The 18,767-nt window shown below is 39.6% G+C and overlaps 1 protein-coding gene across 1 annotated transcript; it reads right to left on the bottom strand.

The window, feature by feature from the left end:
* Nucleotides 1-303: 303 nt before the first annotated feature.
* Nucleotides 304-17,449, bottom strand: PNLIP (pancreatic lipase). The gene is made up of 12 exons (XM_006831383.1): nucleotides 17,404-17,449; nucleotides 15,856-16,010; nucleotides 15,273-15,395; nucleotides 12,926-13,060; nucleotides 12,116-12,227; nucleotides 10,179-10,298; nucleotides 9,963-10,082; nucleotides 9,337-9,455; nucleotides 6,334-6,463; nucleotides 4,950-5,058; nucleotides 4,238-4,402; nucleotides 304-367 (listed from the first exon to the last, which is right to left on the bottom strand). Exons 1-12 carry the CDS (start codon nucleotides 17,447-17,449, stop codon nucleotides 304-306), a joined length of 1,398 nt encoding a protein of 465 aa, XP_006831446.1.
* Between the last annotated feature and the right edge of the window lie 1,318 nt (nucleotides 17,450-18,767).

Raw genomic sequence — 18,767 nt, 5'->3', positions numbered from 1 at the left:
CCAATAATAACAGAACCTAAAAAAAAAAAAAAAAAAAGAAATGAGGTATTCGACTTACATTCAAATCAACTTACTACAGAGTCGTCTGAATGGAGCCCTGTCGTAAATCAAGGCCTGCCTGTATAACAAAATTCAGCAGTCATTTGTGGTTCTCAGACCAACTCTGAATTTTGGATTTTTAATCACCTTATCCAAAAGTTTTGTTGAAAATAACAGACATAGATGACAAAAGAAAATAATATATTGCTTCAACCACTAAATTTTATTAGCAGAAAGATTCAGTGGCCACACGTCTGCAGGCTCCTAACATGGAGTGAGAGTCAGCAGAACATCCTCCCTCACGGTTTCTTGACTACAGAAGTTGAACCTGTAGAGAGAAAAGTCACAAACACGTCACATTTTACGGGCACATATCTGGTGTGTTGAATCTGAGCGTGTAACATCTGCTCTCTCCCTCAGTCTGAGTGAGAGGCATAAGGTGTGTCTAAGATGCAGACGTTGGCTGTGGGAAGAAGACCTCTTCTATAGACATGACTGGGTCTTCCTCCCATTCTCTGTCATGGCTGCGCAATACCAAAGAGAAGTTGTCAATGACTTCCAAGACAGGACAGACCAAAGGTCAGAGAGTGCTCTTTCCTATGCCCTGGTAGCGTAGTGGTTACGACTCAGGCTGAGAACCTTAAAGTCAGCAGTTCGAAACTACCAGCCGCTCCGCGGGAGAAAGATGAGGCTTTCTACTCACGTAAAGATTTACACCCTCGGAAACCCTGTACAGGGTCGCTATGGGTCAGAACCGACTCGACGGCACTTAACAACAACAACAAAGTCATCCCCAGAACACTTGGCACACTGTCAACTAACACAAATGAGCAACATGACAAGAACTCAGCCCCCACTAAACAAGTCTGAGTTTTGTTCTCCTAATCCTGACGGTACAGTGGCTACTCAAACTACCAATTAGAGACAAGCCATTGCAGTGTGAAGAGTCCCTGGGTGGTGCAAACAATTAAGCACTTGACTACTAGCTGAAAGGTGTGGTGGTTCGAACCCACCTAGAGTTGTCTCAGAAGTCAGGCATGGAGGAGACCTGCTTCGGAAAGTTCACAGCCTTGAAAAGTCTGTGGAGCAGTTCGACTCTTCCCTTGCTGGTGGCCATGAGTTAGAATCTACTCGAAGGCCACTAACAACAAATATTCTGGTGTCTATTGGTTTATTCCCCCCCTGTGTCTTTGTTCTCTTTTTCCTCATTGTGGATGAATTAATCATTTTTTATGATTGCATTTTGTTTCCTTTATTGGCTTATTAACTATATTTCTTTATTTTGACATTTTAGCGTCTGCTTTACAGTTTATAGTGTATGCACATTTTACTTTCAAGTGGTATTATACCAATTCCTGGTGTGGTGCTGTGGGATAAAACACCGCACCACAAGGTCAGTGTGAACCACGATGTCGGCAGTTCAAACTCACCAGCTGTTCCTCAGAAACCCTATACAGGGTCCATATGAGTCGGAACTGATTCATGGCACTAAACAGCAACAATATGAAAAACTTCTGCAGCGTATTTGTATTTGTCCTCTTCTGGTACGGTGCTGTGGTTGAATGCGCTGGACTGCAAGGTCGGTTTGAACTTCAAGGTCAGTGGTTCAAGCTCACCAGCCACTCCTTGAAAACCCTGTACAGGGTTTCTGTGAGTTGGAGCTGATTTGACGGCATTTAACAACAACAACAAAAGCCCTTTGTTATAATGATCCTTGGTGGTGTAGTGGTCACACTCACGGTTGCCAATGCAATGGCTGGCAGCTGGAATCCACCAGCTGTTCTGTTGTTGTTATGTGCTGTGGAGTCGGTTCCGACTCATAGTGACCCTGTACAGGGTTTCTGAGGCCGTAAACCTTTACGGGAGCAGAAAGACTCATCTTTCTCTCACAGAATAGCTGGTAGTTTCGAGCTGGTAATCGTGTGGTTCGCAGTCCGGTTCATAACCACTATGCTACCAGAGCTCCTTTTGGAAACCCTAGGACACCCTAAAACTACCCTGGGAGCAATTTTATTCTGTACAGTCCTAGTGTGGCACTGTAGGATACCCACTGGACTTCTGACTACTAGGTCAGCAGTTCAAACCCAACAGCCATTCTTTGGAAATCCTATACAACAAGGTCACTATTGTACTTTTATCTCTGTTCTTCAGCAGATAATATATTTTTTTCCTGGTGCATTTAAGAGTTTCTCTTTATAGGTAATTTTTAGCAATCTGATTCTGATGTGTATTGGTGTTGTTATCTTTTATCTGTGGGTATTTACGTTTCATCAAGTTTGAAAAATTTAGGTCATTACTTCTTAAAATAAGTTTTCCTGTTTCTTCTCCTCTGGGGACACCAATTGCAAGTATTTCAAGCTGCTTAAAGTTGTCCCACAGTCCACTGATGTTCTTTTCATTTTAAAAATTCTTTTTTTTCCCCCTGTGCTTTATTTTGGACAATTCCTATTTTTATGTCTTCAAGTTCACTAGTTTTTCTTCTGCAAGGCTCAATATCCTGTGAATTGCATTCAGTGCATTTTGGTTTTTTTCCATCTCAGGCATTATAGTTTTAATCTCTAGATGTACCATTTGGGTCTCTTTTTTATATCTTCTAGGTCTCTACTGACCTTTATGGACAAATGTAATACAGGTAGAACAATTATCTGCTATTCTAGCATCTATGTCAGTTCTGGTTTGATTTCACAATTGAGTATTCTTCTCATTATAGGTTTTGTTGTCCTGGTTCTTTGCATACCAGAGAATCTTTGATTGAATATCAGATCTTGTGAATTTCACCTTGTTGCCTGCTGGGTAATTTTGTATTCTTATACATCTTGAGCTTTGTTCTCACATGCAATTATATGTAGACAGTTCGATCCTTTCAGGTCTTTCTCAATGTAGATTAATTATACATTGCTATCGGATAAGCACTGGACTGGTAACCACAGGGTAGGGGTTTGAGCCCACTAGCCACTTCTCAGAAACCTTATACAGGGTTGCTATGAGTCAGAACTGACTTGACAGCACTTGACAACAACAACAACTGAGGCAAGACCTTCCTAAACACTTTACGTAGTGCCCCTTGAATGATGCATTTGGACACTCTGCTTGCTCCAGCAAGAGTGCTGCGCCCTGCTCCCATGAATCCTTCCAGCTAAATATCTCACTGGCTTTGAGCAATTTGCTCACATATTTGTGCAGATACATAGTCTGCTGAACATTCATAGGGGGTTTCTGGGGTTCTCCTTGTACAGTTTTCTCTTCTCTGGTCCTCTGTCCTGTAAAATCTAGTCAACCTGACCTTTCTGGATTCATAGCCCTGTCTCCTCTACTCAGTTCACTGGGTTCTGCCTGGATTTCTTTTCCCTGGGCCACATCGTAACCGTCTCAGGGCAGTCAGCTGGGGCAATTGTAAAGCTTGGCTTGTTTTGTTCTTGTCTCTCAGGGATCATTGTCCTTTTGGGCCTGATTTTCAATGTCTTGAAAACTGTTGCTTCACACATTTTGTCTGAATTTTTGGTTGTTTAGATTGGGAAGGTATATCTGGTCTTCATTGCTCTATCTTTGCAGGAAGGAAATGTCTCATCATCGGGCTTTTATGACTGAATGGCAGAAGCATTAACACTGTGTCTCAGAAGTTAGCGTAATACTGAAAATACGTGCACTGATATTGGTATTTTTTATTATTAGCATCAGTTCACTTTTCCTGGTGGTTCACCATGGTAAACACTGTTTGGTTCATACACCCCACTCTTGGTTTTCAGCTCAGGTTGATCTCCTGGACGCTGACCTCATTCAGGGGGTCAGTGATATAGAACTGTCTGTTTATATTTTTTGGAAGGTAAGTTTTTTCCTAACACTATAAGTGCTTATTTAGTGAACCCAGGAAGTTTGGGAAGACACTGGTTGGCAGTTAGTATGCATTAAGCATAAGGTGGAGCTACCACATGAAATCATTCTTTTCATGTTAGGATCATGAAGCTGTGTTCTCACTCTAATGCTTCATTTGGTCCAGATAACACAAGCTTTATTTCTAAATCTATAAAAGTTGTTTTGCTGAAGTTCTACATTTTCCCTTACTAAAGGAAGCAGTTATGACTTGAGTATTTAAAAACCACTCTAAGAGGTTTAATATAAAGTAGATTTTCATTGGGAATAAGATTATAAATGGGCTCAATACTAAAAATCCCTTGGATTTTAAATGACATATACTTACACTTTTCCATCATTTCTTTCCACCACAATCTTGGATGCCCCCACTCTAGGTAGAGTTGGGTTGATTATGTTGTTATACCAAACAAATTTAACCATCTGCAGGTCTCCAACATCCACATCTGAGTCAAATTCATTGGAATGAGTATATGTTGGTTCGAGAGAGCCCCTGGGAATTAAGAATTAACATAAACATGTAGGAATAGACATATAAATCAATATATATGTGTTTTGAGAACAGTATACTAAGATCATTGATGTTGTACCTGCCATTTTAATGCATGAAACATGAGCAGACATGTCTGCTCACTCAGTGTAGTAGCGTGTTTGATACTCATGCTTCATCTTATTTTAAAGTTCCCCTCAGTTTTGTAAAACTTGAAATATGGTTTAGTCATAATCTCTTCACAATTTCATAAATTACAATATTATAATACCATCTTTTCCCCATTGTTTGTTTCCTTATTGATTATAAATCAGATGGCAGACCTCAAAATGAAAGCTTCCATCATAGCACATCAGTGGCTTTCTCAGGAAATGACAAAGGCAAACATTTCTAAACAGAATCTGAAATATATTAAGATAAGGAAGCCTCTTCCATTACATGGAAGCACAGTATTAAATTCATTGTGTCTGAATAAGCTACAATACCAATGAAAACAGTAACATGAGAATCGGTCCAACACTTTAGAAACATAGAATAATATTTTACTCACTTGAAAATTTCATATTGCTTAGAGTTTCCTTTATTTCCAAACAAGGAAACCAGCACGTGTCCTCGAACCTTCTTTCCTGACAGTGTGACAGTTACCTTATACCTCCAACCTGCATTCAAAAACCCCATAAATGTCAGCTTTCAGAGAAGATACATTCGGGAAAGGTTAATTTGGATTTCACTATCACACAACTTTGCATAATTTATAGATGATGTTGGGAATTCTCTGTAGACTTGCTTTTATCCAGATGTTCAGGGGACTGGTATTGGCAGGGTGACAAACCTTTCCAAAGTCAACAGGTCGCTTTTTAAACCGAGACACTAAAAAACAATCCATTTTGCTCAGGAATTTTGAATATAACAGTTTATTCAAAAATATTATAAGAACTTACGTTAAAATGTTCATCAGTTAATTCATTTTCATAAATTGTCTACTTTTTAAAGACTGTCATTTTTGTCTAGATAATGTATATTTGAAATAATTTTATAATTCAGATTTCCACTGTTGTTGGAAATTTATTAACTTATGGTAACCAAAACAGTGCTCTTTGGCTGTTAGTTAATAATGAACTCTAGTTTTGTCATTTAGAGTGGCCTTACCCAAACTGCAGATGGGATCATCTTTATCTTTCATTTCTGGAATGCTTCTACCCCATTGATGCCCATCTACAGAGTTTTCTTTCTCTTATCCATTCTGTCCCCATCTCCATCTTCCAAGGAATCAGTCATCCTAAATATCTCTCCAATCTGTCGACTCCTTTTCACTCTTACAACCTCTGCCATCTGTCTCCTGCATTACTCTCCTACTCTTATTAAACTACAGCATTTTAATCATCGAAACTTGACTGAATACAAAGAGGATGGTGTGGGGGGGAAGACACCTGTATTCAGCATGAGAATCAAAGGGGAAATAATTTATTATTATTTTATAAATGATTTTATTTTTGTTTTGTTGAGAACATAAACCAGCAGAACATACACCAATTCAACAATTTCCACATATATCATCAGTGACACTGATGGCATTCTTTGAATCTTGTAACCCTCTTTTCTGATTTGTTCCTCCCCATGAACAGTTTCCTATCTAATCATTCAAGTTGCTCTTCTCTTACCAGTTGGATCCTGTATGGATTGGTCTTGAAAGACCCTGAAAGAGCAGTGCTCAAGGGAAGCAATTCATCTTTGTAACCTAGATAGTTCAGGCCCAAAGCTCTGTTCTGCCACCTAAACGAATCATAACCCTCTTAACACTCATTTGATCTTTTTTCCCCCCACCTTAGAGAGGAATTCAAACATTTGTGTAGAAAAGCAAGTTTGCACATTTTCAATAGACATGACAAAATATATAGCATTAATAATTGAAGGTAAGTAAAGTAGAAGCTTACGGGCAAAATTGCTGACATCACCAGTGTTAAGGTACAATTGCCGACCTACTTCATTGGTTTTCCCAGGAAACCTATCAGCATAATGACCCATCTGTGGGCAGCCTTCTTTCGGACAGGGGAAACACTTGTTCTGGTGAAAGGAAACAGATGATGAATGAGGATGCTCTGCTCCATCTTCTATCCACCTGCTGCTGCAATCCAGGTATTATAAAGCCAGTTATCTTGTGGTTCAAACCTACCTTGCAATTTGTAAGTAATCTCATAAATAAAGTTCTTTTCTGAGTTTTTGGTTGAAACCAAGTCGACGGCACTTAACCACAACAACAACAACAACAATAAAGGTTAAAAATTCACCTTATGAAAATGGATTATTCACAATGAAAAATCAGCAATGTCTCGGTTAAATAGCACAATACCTACAGAAACATATAAAAATAATTGTTAATGTATTTGAACCACAAAGTTGGAGGTTCAAACTCACCAGGCACTCCTTGGAAACCCTATACAGGGTTGCTATGAGTCAGAATGGACTTTACAGCACTTAAAACAACAAGAAGCACAAATATAAAACTCACACTGCAAGAATTTATATTTTCTCTCTTGCCTCTAAATTGCTCCAGGTGATCTGAAATTTCCATCTATCTGCAAGGTGGTGGGGATTTCTCCCTGAAGGTTTTCAAAGAGGTGATAAAGGGCTCCTGACATGCAATGTAGGGCCCAGTAGGTTCAGAAGTCAGGTTCTTCTCAATTCCTTTAGCTTCAACTTAGTAAATCAAAACATAAAAGGCTTGCATCCCAGAACTCTCCCAATGTGGAGAGACAATGCTCCAGTTGGCTGCAATGATTTAGCCAGGAGGTTGGAGTCTTGCATAAATGAATATGACCTAGGGGAATGTCCATTTTTTCTAGACCAGGGAATGGTGGGGAGAAGAGAAGGAGCTGGAAGAACAGAGGGTGTAAGAAAGTACCTCAGTTCCTACTACAGAGGGCCTAGGCTGCCACTACTGCACAGCCGAAGCAAGATCAATGGCCAGTTAATGCACTTGCAAGAAATTCAGGGATCTGCATTAGCAACGGAGAAAGAGCCAAAGTTCTCTGAGTACATTGCCTGAGCCAGAAGAATGGACAAAGCCCAGATTTCATCTGCAAATCCACCAGTGCTCCCATTAAGAATGTAGACAAGGACTTGGCCAGAATTTCGTAGAGCCAGATGACACTGTGCCCTTGGACTCTCAAAACGGCCCCCTCTGCCAAACACACATACTGACTACCACCACCACCACTGTCATTTTGACCAATACTAATTAACACTAGATTGAAGAAAAGATTTCAAAGGGGTTCAAAGCCTGAGAAATCTACAAGATGGATTTTTTTTTTTCCCTTATAAAAGTGACTAAGCATCACCTAAAAGGACTGTTTACATCGTTCAATCAGACTAAGTTTCAACTGGATGAGACCTAAGTCTATTTCTGTTTGTTAGTTTGTTTTCTCTGTTAACTAGAGGACAGAAAAGAAAGACTTGGGGAAAAGACAAAAATAAAGTTAGAATAAAGAAAGGGAGGAGTGCTGGTGTGGTGCAGTAAGGTAAGCATTGGACCTCAAGGACAGTTTGAACCACAAGGTTGGCAGTTCAAACTCACCACTCACTCCTTGGAAACCCTATACAAGGTCTCTATGAGTCGGAACTAACTCCATGGCACTTAATAAGAACAACACCGTAAAGTGAATAAAACATTCAACCCCCATAATAGTCAATGTTTGTAAAATACTAGTTATTATATTGTAGGCTCTGAGCTAAGCAATGAACAAATATCATCTCATTAAATCGTCCCAACAAATCCATGGAGTCATACCATTAACGATTATATGTACAAATGACAAAACTGCCTAAGAGAAGTTGAGGCTTTTGCCCAACTTCATACAGGTGTTTAATATGAAACCAGGATTCTTATTGTCTTTCTTAATCAGGAAGGTGCCATTCCTAGGTAATTAAGACACCAACTAGCACACTACTTGACATTTTTCTTATTAAATGGCATAGGTTATAAATTTTGATTTGCTAAATTTATAGTAACAAGTCAATTAAATAAACAACAGGTAATGGCTATTCCCCACCACACGTCTGTCAGTTTGTCATAGTGTGATGGCTTGCATGTTGCTGTGATTCTGAAAGCTATGTCACGAGTATTTTAAATACCATCAAAGTCACTCATGATGGACAGGTTCCAGCTGAGCTTCCAGACAGACTAGGAAGAAGGAGAGACAGACTACTTCTGAATATTTAGTCACTAGCAACCTTATGAATAGCGGTGGAACACTGGCAGTACCAGAATATTAAATATTGTGATTGTGAGGTTGGGGCAGGATCGGGCAGTGTTTCCTTCTGTTTGTGCATCAGGTTGCCATGAGTTGGTATCCACTCAATGGCACCTAAGAACAACAATAGATATGCCCTATTCAAGATCACAATTAAGGATCTAGCTATCTAGAAAACACCAAAAAAGATGAAAAGTCAAAAATATAATTTATGAGATTACTTACAAATTGCAAGGTAGATTTGAACCACAAGATAAGTAGTTCAAGCTCACCAGCTGCTCCTCGGAAACCCTATATAGGGTCGCTATGGGTTGGAACCAACTCAATGGCAGTTAACAACAATGACAACAACAATTAAATAGTTCTTAAAGGTCATCATCTGAGAAATGTTTGTTTGCATCTTCATTAGCATCCTGTAGATATAGTTCTCAGCTTTCCATAGGATGTGATTCGTTTAGAACTACTTTCAAAGCAAACTTGAAAATTTACCTGCTACTAACAGCAGTGATTGAGAACAGAGGTAGACACGTTTTACCTCATTATTAATGCATATACACAATTAAAGAGATAAGCAGTTTGGCAGTGATGTAGTAGCGTTTGTTGAATGCGTATTGGCTACAGAGAGCCCACCAGTCCTGAGACGCGATGGGTCCCATGTTCTTTGGGTGGAAGGTAGAAGGTACTTACTGCAACGAAAACATTGTAGGAGGCACAAGCGAACCCAGCAAAGCCGTTAGGGTTGAGAATACTATCCGAATAATACTTGTAGCTTCTTAAGTGATTACAAGCCACAAAGTCACGAGTTCCTTTGAAATTAGACATGATAATACATATCAATGGTATTTTAAATTTTTCCTAACTTTTCTCTAAAGTGTCAATTCACAGAAAAATTATTTATGGAGTGTGTCTATGATTTGCAATAATGCAATCATGAGTTAACAAGAACCATTTAAAATCATAATAGACCATTACCAAATGAAATGGGAGAATAACTTTAGAAGGAACAAAGTGGTCTATATAAACATCTAAGTGTAACTTAGTCAATTATATTTTATGAATAAGAACCATGGGAAGTTGAATGCAAATACGTTTTCTTTCCAATGGTCTCTTCATGTCCTCTATCTCCAATTAAAAGCCTCACAGAATCCTGGGTATCTCCGGAATACAATTAAAAGTTCTTCATTATATAAAATGTGAGATCTATACAATACCAAAATATTTAGTAATTTTGGCAAAACAAAAGAGAAACTTTTCCCTAGAAACCTCTTTATATATATAAAGGGTTTTTTTTGTTTTTGTTTTTTGTTTTTTACCTTCCCAGATTCCGTCGATGTCAACAATCTGAGAAAGAGCGTTCTTCTGACATCCAGGCATTTCTTTGCCTCCGTTTGGATAGAAATCCAGGTGGCCTGCAGTCTGGCTCATTCCAAGCCCTGAGGGATTTTTTAAAAAGTGAAAGGTTGATAGTAATGTACAAACTTAAAAATGATGAGCAGTTGACCGCTCTGGGAAGACAATGAGGAGCTCACCCATGTTGGGGACCACTGGGGCAGCATCTGTGTGGATTACATCCACAAACATGGCATCACTGGGGTCCAATCGGACCAATTCGGGTGTACCCTCAAAGCAAGGTTCAGCTGGATCCAATCCTAAAGTAAACAGGATGTGTCATGTTAATAATCATCCATGCTTATACACACTCGACTTGCCTCATTAGCTACAGATATGGAAGCAAACACTGTCTGTAATCGTGAGTTATCCATGGGAAGAGATATACTAGTGCTTCCTTACCCATTTCCATCTAGTGAATTCGGACTCCTAGAGACTTCTTAGCACAGAGTAGAACTGCCTCATAGAGTCTCCAAGGCGGTTACCTTTTGGAAACACTCCACATCTTATTCTGACTAGTAGATTGGAACCACTGGCCTTTCGGTTAGCAGCTGAGTGCTTCACTATTGTACCACTAGGACGCCTAAGTTCTTCCTGACCTTATTATTTTTTAAAGGAAATCTGCTTTTTAGTTTGCTATTTGCAAGAAAGTAACATTTTCCTAAACCCTAGAATTTGCCTCTACTCGTGGACGCTTTGGCCCTGGGAGACAATGCCCATCACAGGGATTCCCGGAGACAGTGGACTTCTAAAAAGCTGTCTAAGTTACAATAGTGCCCACTAGGCAGTAAATTCCACGAAGGCAGAGAGCACCTACAGCTACTGTGTGTGACCACAGCTCCACACAGCACCTGGCAAAGCAGGCTCGAGTAAACGTTTCAGAGTATAGCAAAGAAAGTTTTCTGCAGAACTTTCCAGCAAATGAATAAATAGAGAGACATTCCAGATGTCCACATCAATCCAAATGCAACTTGGAAACTCTATGCAGGGCCTCTATAAGGTGGATCTGACTGGATGACACCTAACAACCATAACAACAACATACATGTATGTATTTTCAAGAATCAGGAGCTCAGAGACAGAAAGAAGATGGAGTAGGAAAATGGCAGCTTCCTAAAATACTCACTTCTAAGTTTTTCTCATAAAGTTTTTCCAGGGTTGTTTTTAGACTTGGATATCCAACAGGTGACCTCATTGGTCCAATGCCTCCAGTTTGAGGGTTTTAAAATAATTCCATTTATCTAACCAGCAGCACAAAGAACTGGGAGCTCAGGGAAACCTGAGCAACAACACACACATACAGCTCTTGGGTAATTGACTAAATTTGGGTTAGTTAGCAACTGCTATTGAAATAATGATGTAGGATAAGCACTGGACTGCAAGGTTGGTTTGAACACCAAGGTTGGTGGTCCAAACTCACTGGTCCTCAGAAAACCTGTACAGAGTTACTATGATTTGGGACTGACCCAATGGGACTTAACAACAACAATTGAAGTAGAATATAATTAAACAATTTTGAATGCTTCAGTTTTAATTCTATTCAAATGACGCTGTGAAATTTGTGCTTTGTGAATGTCTACCAAAGGAAAAATCGGTATGAATGAGGCCGGCTGATGTTCTCAATTCACATTTTGGTGGTGGTGGTGGTGGTGGTATGCCACCGAGTCGGTTCCAACTCATAGCGAACCTGTATAGGGTTTCTGACGCTACAAAGCCTCATCTTTTCCCCAAGGAAGCCTCATCTTTCTCCTAAGGAGCAACTTGTACATTCAAACTGCTGACCTTGCAGTTAGCGCCCAACTCTTAATGCATTATATTACCAGGGCTCCTTAATTCATATTTTAATCGCATGTAACATTAATGTATTAAATAGTGTTCTGTAAACCAAAGATCCAAATCAATAAAACAGTCACAAGGCCTCAGAGCATACTGATTTCTGATCTAATCTGGAATATGTAGAAGTGTCTCTCCTCAGGTAAAAAGCAGGGCTATTCCAGCTCTCCAGCGTACATTCCCTTTCAGATTCCATGGAGGCTACATTTAGTCTCATTCTGCAGCTTTCATGGCTTTGACCAACCTGTGATTCGTCCAATGGTCCCATTGAACCTCCTCCCGGCCTCCCCGGAAGCATGGGCGCCCAGGCTGTGGCCAATAATATGGACATCAGATGGCGAGTACCCAAATGCCGACTGTTGGAAAGAAAGTCTCTTCAGAATATTTTCAAGCATTATAGGATTAAAGATGGGGAATCTCTGAAAACTCAAGTTATAAGAAGACATACTACCTCATCAAAGCAATTGTTTTCCATATTTTTTTCACAATATTTTGAAGAATGGAAATGAATTTCTTAAGCAATTGTAAGTGAAGCTTTGTTGTTTCATTTTACAATGTTGATAGAATCCTTGATAGATATGGGAAGAAGGAGGGATGATGAAGCAAGAATTTGGATCAGAAATTAAAAATGAAGCAATTATTTAAATATGTGCAAGTTTAATGTGACCTATATTTTTAATTCCCAAGTCAGGTTAACTTATTACCATTGCTCGTCTCTTTAAAAAAAACTGAGAACACAAAACTAGTTTAATCTTGAAGTTGACATTGTCATGTTGTGTCAACTTGGTTTGACAATCAGTAAAAATTGGAACAAATACTAGTGGATTTCAGCCAAAACAACCTATTTGGATGCTTGAGAAAAAATCACTTAACAAATATATTGATGATGTCCACCTCCATGTTTTTACATTTTTCTTTCAACCAAGGGGAACCTCAAATTTCAAAGGAGAAATGTCTTTATCAATGATCATAGTTAGGCATTAAAAACAAACAAACAAAGAGCAGGATTCAGAGAATGACGTATATGGATGCTTAGAAAGCCTGAGTAGTTTACCTGAAGAACTTCAACAAAATAGGCCATTTCTGCCCCCACAATGCGGATGTTCTGTGAGGCCTGTGTGTAGCCGGTTAGGGCCCCCTTTTTCCAATCCACACAGATGCAGTTCACACTTTCCACCTTAAACAGGTTCTGGTGAAAGAAACATACAATGAACAAGTAGTGCAGGGTCCTTCTTAGTTACTGACTTACGCATTGAAGGGCTAACATAAATTCCTACCTCAATCTACACAATATCATGTTCACTTTTAAGCCCGAAGCCATGAACAAAACCTTTAGTCTGGGCATGGAATTATTTCTGAAGTTTAACAGAAGTGAACTCCAAGCTGGGAGCCTGGTTGAGAATGAGAACTGGATTCTTGAGACATACACATGGGAATCTGATCCAAGAAAAAGTGTATAAAATGTGACATAGTATAAAATGGGTCTCATTAATATTGTTGCTAAATGCGATCAAGTCTATTCCTGCTCATAGCCTCCCTGTGTAGGGTTTCCAAGGAGTGGCTGGTGGGTTTGCACCACTGAACTTGCAGTTAGTAGTCCATGGCTTATCCTGCAGTGCCACACCAGGACTCAGACTATTGTAAATGTCATTAAGACTACATTGTTCTGCACTGGAATGTACACAAGGACAATGGATGCTTTTTACAATGACTGTATTGATGGAATGAATGAATGATTATGTTAAGACCCCTTTACTCAAGGTAAATGAGTCAGCTTTTCATGCTGGAAAGAGTAATGAAAGTTTTTGGATGAACATGTTTACTTTACATTATTGAGGATTTATTTTACATAAAGGTATAACTACTAGATAGCCACTGAAGGTCTTCTTTGATGGGGATCAGTTAGGGTTACAGAAACGTTAGCTATGTCGGGAATTCTGTTTCACGGGACTCACTGTTTACACAGGCTTCCCCCTTATTCCAGAAAGAATTTGAGAAAGACTAAGTCATTTTAGAAGCCCTCTCCAACTCCCTCATCATGCAGAAGGAAATATTCAAAGAGGGCGAATCATTTGCTAAAGTATTGGTTAAATAATGATGAGTCAAGCCTGAACTCCAGCATCTTTAGCATCCGAATTTAATCCACTTTACTTCTCTATTTGAATGCAGCAGCATTGTTAAAACCAGATCAAATGCAAGAAAACCCTGTCTGCTTTTGGGATTTTGGAAATAAATTGTACATAAATAGCTAAAAGCCTATATTTGTTTGGAGCTATGAATCACTTGTTTTTTTCTTAACTGTTAAATAGAATTCTATTCCTACCCTCCCAATAATGATCAGTTTTAAATTAGTTTTGAAGGTAGGTTATGGTTTTACTCTATGTCTAAACTGTCTGGTGTTGACTCAGTCCAGCTTTTGACTGGAGTATAGAGAGACCTCACCAGCCACTGCTTGGAAACTCTGTACAGGGTCACAATGGATTGGAACCGACTCGATGGCACTTAACAACAAGCACAGAGAAGGCCTGTAAGGAAAAGGTTTAGCATGACCTTTTAGTCCTTTTTCTTGAGGACTCTGTAAAAATGACTATGCCTTTGCATTACAGTTGGCTCCAAAAACTTGATGAATAAATGAGTAAGGACATGAATCAATGAATCAATAATAATGTTCCTCAAGCATTGGTAGCTACTAGGAAAATTTACTGTATTTGATTTTCTGTGTTTTAGTTCTTCATTATCACAGGGCACATTGCCAAAGGCAAATGAAATAGAATGGAATCACTGCTTATAACACATGTCAGAACAACAGAAATTGGAAATGAAAACCAATCCAGTTATCTGAGATATTGCTACCCTGGAAGAGCAAAGAGCAGCACATGAAAATTGAAGGAAAAGAATTGGTTTGGGCAAAATGATATAGCTTAGCCCCTCACATGAACATTAAAAGCTATTGAAAAAAACAAGGGCCTGTGATGAACTGCTAAGCATCAGTATGGCAGCAGCTACTGATAAAGGCTCTGGTAGTGTAGTGGTTATGAGTCGGGCTGCTAACCTCAAGTTCGAAACTACCAGCCATTCCACGGGAGAAAGATGAGTCTTTCTGCTCCCATAAAGATTTACATCCTTGGAAACCCAATGCAGGGTCTCTATGAGTTATAACCGACTCCACGGCACATAACCATCACCACCACTCCTCAGACCCACCAAATATCTGCCAACCCGAAGCTCAGGTTTCCTCCTTCAACCCCACTTCCTGGGAACTCCAGGCCCAGAAGGGTTTATAGGATCCTGTAGTAGTATGGGGTCTAGCCCTGGTCCTAACTGGTTGGGAATCTGTGCCTTACCATTTGTTAAATATCGTTCCAGAAGCATCCTTGCTTTAAGAGATCACCATGTCTCACCTTGCACATGTTGGCCAACCAGCTTTCTTCTCCCTTGTCTACGAATCCATGAGTAATAAAGCGTGTTTTTCTATCGGTTCTGAAATTGGAGGCCGCGATGGTTTCTGGGTCTGCAATTAGTTCCTGTTGTAGGGAAGAAAAGTGCTTAATGCCAAGTTTCTTACACTTAATATTCAATACATTTTAACGTGCTTAATGCCAAGTTTCTTACACTTAATATTCAATACATTTTTTACACATGAAGGGAAGTGGTAGATGGGAACAGATTGCCAGGATTTGAGATTCTGCTAAGGATCCTTCTACTACAGCTAAGCCACTCACAATCATCGCCAAGTTGCTACTCTGTAACCACCAGAGAGATTCCAGTGTTTCACTTGGAATACCAGGCCTAATATATAAACGGCACTATGGAGGTGGGCCATGAATAATATCAAATGATGGGCCTTTTATAAACATTTGACATTAAAAAAATACTTATGCTCCTGGTCCCAATAAGTTTACAAAGATGCATATTCTGTTGTCTGATTTTTCTCAGGACAGAAAATAGAAGAAGCTTAATTTTAAAGACCATGAATGCTCTTACTTGAAAGTTGTTTTGGTTCTCATTGGTGTACATGAGGAATCGGGTGTTGACATCTTTTGGAGCCCATGGCAGGATTTTGAGAGGTCTTTCTACAATTCCTGCCCACGGTGAGTCATCAGTGAAGCAGCCAAGTCTTGGGAAGCAGACTTCCTTTCCTGCAACCATCCAGAATATTCCAAGGCTATAAGTTTAACCAGAACACTTTCTTTCTTTCTTTGTTTTTTTTTTTAATTTAATAGCCTCTCTGCTGAGGTATAAGTTAAATTACAGTTGTGGCAAAATTTCTTCCTCCGTTTCCTCAAATGCCACCTATCCACGCACCCACAAAGCAACTTCCAAAGACAATGTCCTTGATAAGCACAGGTCTGCTCTCCTCAATTCTAGCATGCATGGCTACCTTTGCTCTGCTCAGTGCCATGCAAGACCTGTTTTGGTCTTTCAACTCGGGTGTCTTTCTTGGACCATTAGTGACTTAAGAAAGGCCTTGGGTCCCTAGTCTCATAAAAGAAACGAAGATATCACGTCCTTTTAGCCACTTCTGGCTATGAACTTCGGATGAAGAGCTCAAATTTCATGCAAGGGTGTAAACTTTAAATCTCCAGTCTGACTGAGCAGTTTGATCTCTGACCTGTGTTTGATTCCTGTGATGGAGAAGCTGTTTGCAAACAAACAAGTGAACACCCCTGGTTTGACAAAATTCTCGGCTTGAATGTTACCATACAGAAACAACTCAAAGGAAGGTGTCTTAAGAGGGATAAAATCGAGAGTAATTAGAGTAGGAATCATAACTGCAGTAGGGGCTACATTTATTGAGATCTTACTAGACCAGGCACTGGGTGAAATGATTTACCTGTTTCACCTCATCTAAGTCCTATAACAACCCTGTGGGAGGAAAAGTATGATTATCCAATTCCGCAGATGTAGACACTGAAGGACAGAAAGGTTAAGAATTTCACTTGTTGGTAATGCATTTGTAGGTGGTAGAGTTGGAGTTTCAACCCCACCCTTGACTCCAAACTATGACTGCCATATTTAACAAATGAAATATAAAATACGCAATTAAATTTGAATTCCACATAAATAGCAACATTTTCAAGTATAAACATATCCTGTATTTGTTGATTATCTGAAATATTTGTTGTTTCTTTGAAATTCAAATTTACCTGGGCATCCAAGATTTTATCCAGTAGCTCTACTCACGCACTTGTGTCCCATAGGTGTACCCTCTTTTTCACTCTACTCCTTAGCCTCAGGGTGACTTGAATTGATCTGTTGTAACCCTTTCTGAAAGCACTGAGTGTCTCCCAAATAAAAAAATAGAACAAAACAAAACAAAAAAACCCAAACCCAAACCCGTTGCTGTAGAGTTGATTCCAACTCATATCGACCCAATAGGACAGCAAAGAATGGTCCCACAGGGCTTCCGAGGCTGTAATCTTTATGGAGGAAGGCCACCGCATCCTTCTCCCACAGAGCTTTCAACCCACCAAGCTTTGGGTTAGTACCCAAGTTCTTTAAGCACTGGACCACCAGGGTTATTTTTCTTACCTGCCACTGCTCCCAGCAGTGTCAAGAAGGTCCAAATTAGCTGCATCTAAATAAAGTTTAAAATGTGAGTGAGTCTTGGTTAAATCATCGTTTAAAGAGATTAGAATAATCTAGTTCAGTTAGACCCAAATTCAGTTGCATTCTAATACAAGGCCTGGAATACATGTTCCTGACTCACCATGCCAGTTACAGCCAGCCCTGCCCACAACCAGATAGCACCGAAAGGGCCTTTTATAGGCAACCCTTATCTTTCCTAGTAGTCCTGTGGAAAAGTAGCATGAAAAGAGAAAAGGTTCCAAGGATGTATTTATAATTTTGATCATAGATAAGTCCAGATTAACAGAAAAGGGAAAGTTTTCCACAGTCTGTATGGGAAAATGACAAAGGGGTCGATATGAAACATTCTCTTCCAATTTTTGGATTGCACCTTATTCAGAGTCATCACAATGACATTGTCGTGAAGGTTCCACTCTGCCTCTATTTTAGCCGACCCTTCTCTTGGCATGTCTGTGGTCATGTGTGAAATGAAGTTGTTTCTACAGATTTGATAACAGCAGTCTTGAAACCAAGTACTAAAGGCTTACCAACTAATGCTCTTTGTGAGTAACCTGGCCATACCCTCAAAAGCAATGAAATAGAGGCAATTCTTCAAGAAAGTTCTTTCCTTCTAGGAAAGGAGTTGATATTTTATTTTGATCATCCATAGAAGGAATTTATTTCTCAACAAGAACATGGAGGAGAGAGTCCGTGAACTGACAAAGGAAGGGGAGGTGTTACCAGGAGCACAGAAGTGGAACCAGTGACCCCCACAACCAGACGAAACTGTGAACATGAGAGAAAAACAACATCCAATTTTTTGGGGAAAAACATTTTCAGACTTCATCGGAAAGAGAAGTGTTTGATAGAAAAGAAGTGGGATGTTTTTAGTTTGTGATGGAGTGATTAAAATCAAATTTAAATTCAGTGTAATAGGATAAGGATCCTGGGAGCACAGTGCTTAAAGCACTTGGCTGCTAACCAAAGGTCAACAGTTCAAAGGCTCCATTTGCTGAGAGGAAGAAAGATGTAGCATTGTTGCTTCCATAACAATTTACAGCCTTGGAAACCATATGGGGCAGCCCTACTCTCTCTTATGGTGTTGCTACGTGTTCAAATCCACATGACTGCAGGTTTGTTTGAGACCGTTGTTATCACCACTGCGCCAATCCATATAGTTTGTGTCTTCCTTTTGTTTGCTGACCCCCTACTTTACCAAGCATAATGCCCTTCCCCAGAGACTAGTCCCTCTTGATAATATGTTCCTAGTATGAGGAATGAAGTCTGGCCATCCTGGCTTCTAAGAGAGCATTGTGACTGTACTTCTT

Source organism: Chrysochloris asiatica, unplaced genomic scaffold, assembly GCF_000296735.1.
Source record: "Chrysochloris asiatica unplaced genomic scaffold, ChrAsi1.0 scaffold00003, whole genome shotgun sequence".
NCBI classification, from domain to species: domain Eukaryota; kingdom Metazoa; phylum Chordata; class Mammalia; order Afrosoricida; family Chrysochloridae; genus Chrysochloris; species Chrysochloris asiatica.
Note: the sequence above shows the minus strand (reverse complement) of the source record. Positions and strands in the feature narration are given on the sequence as shown.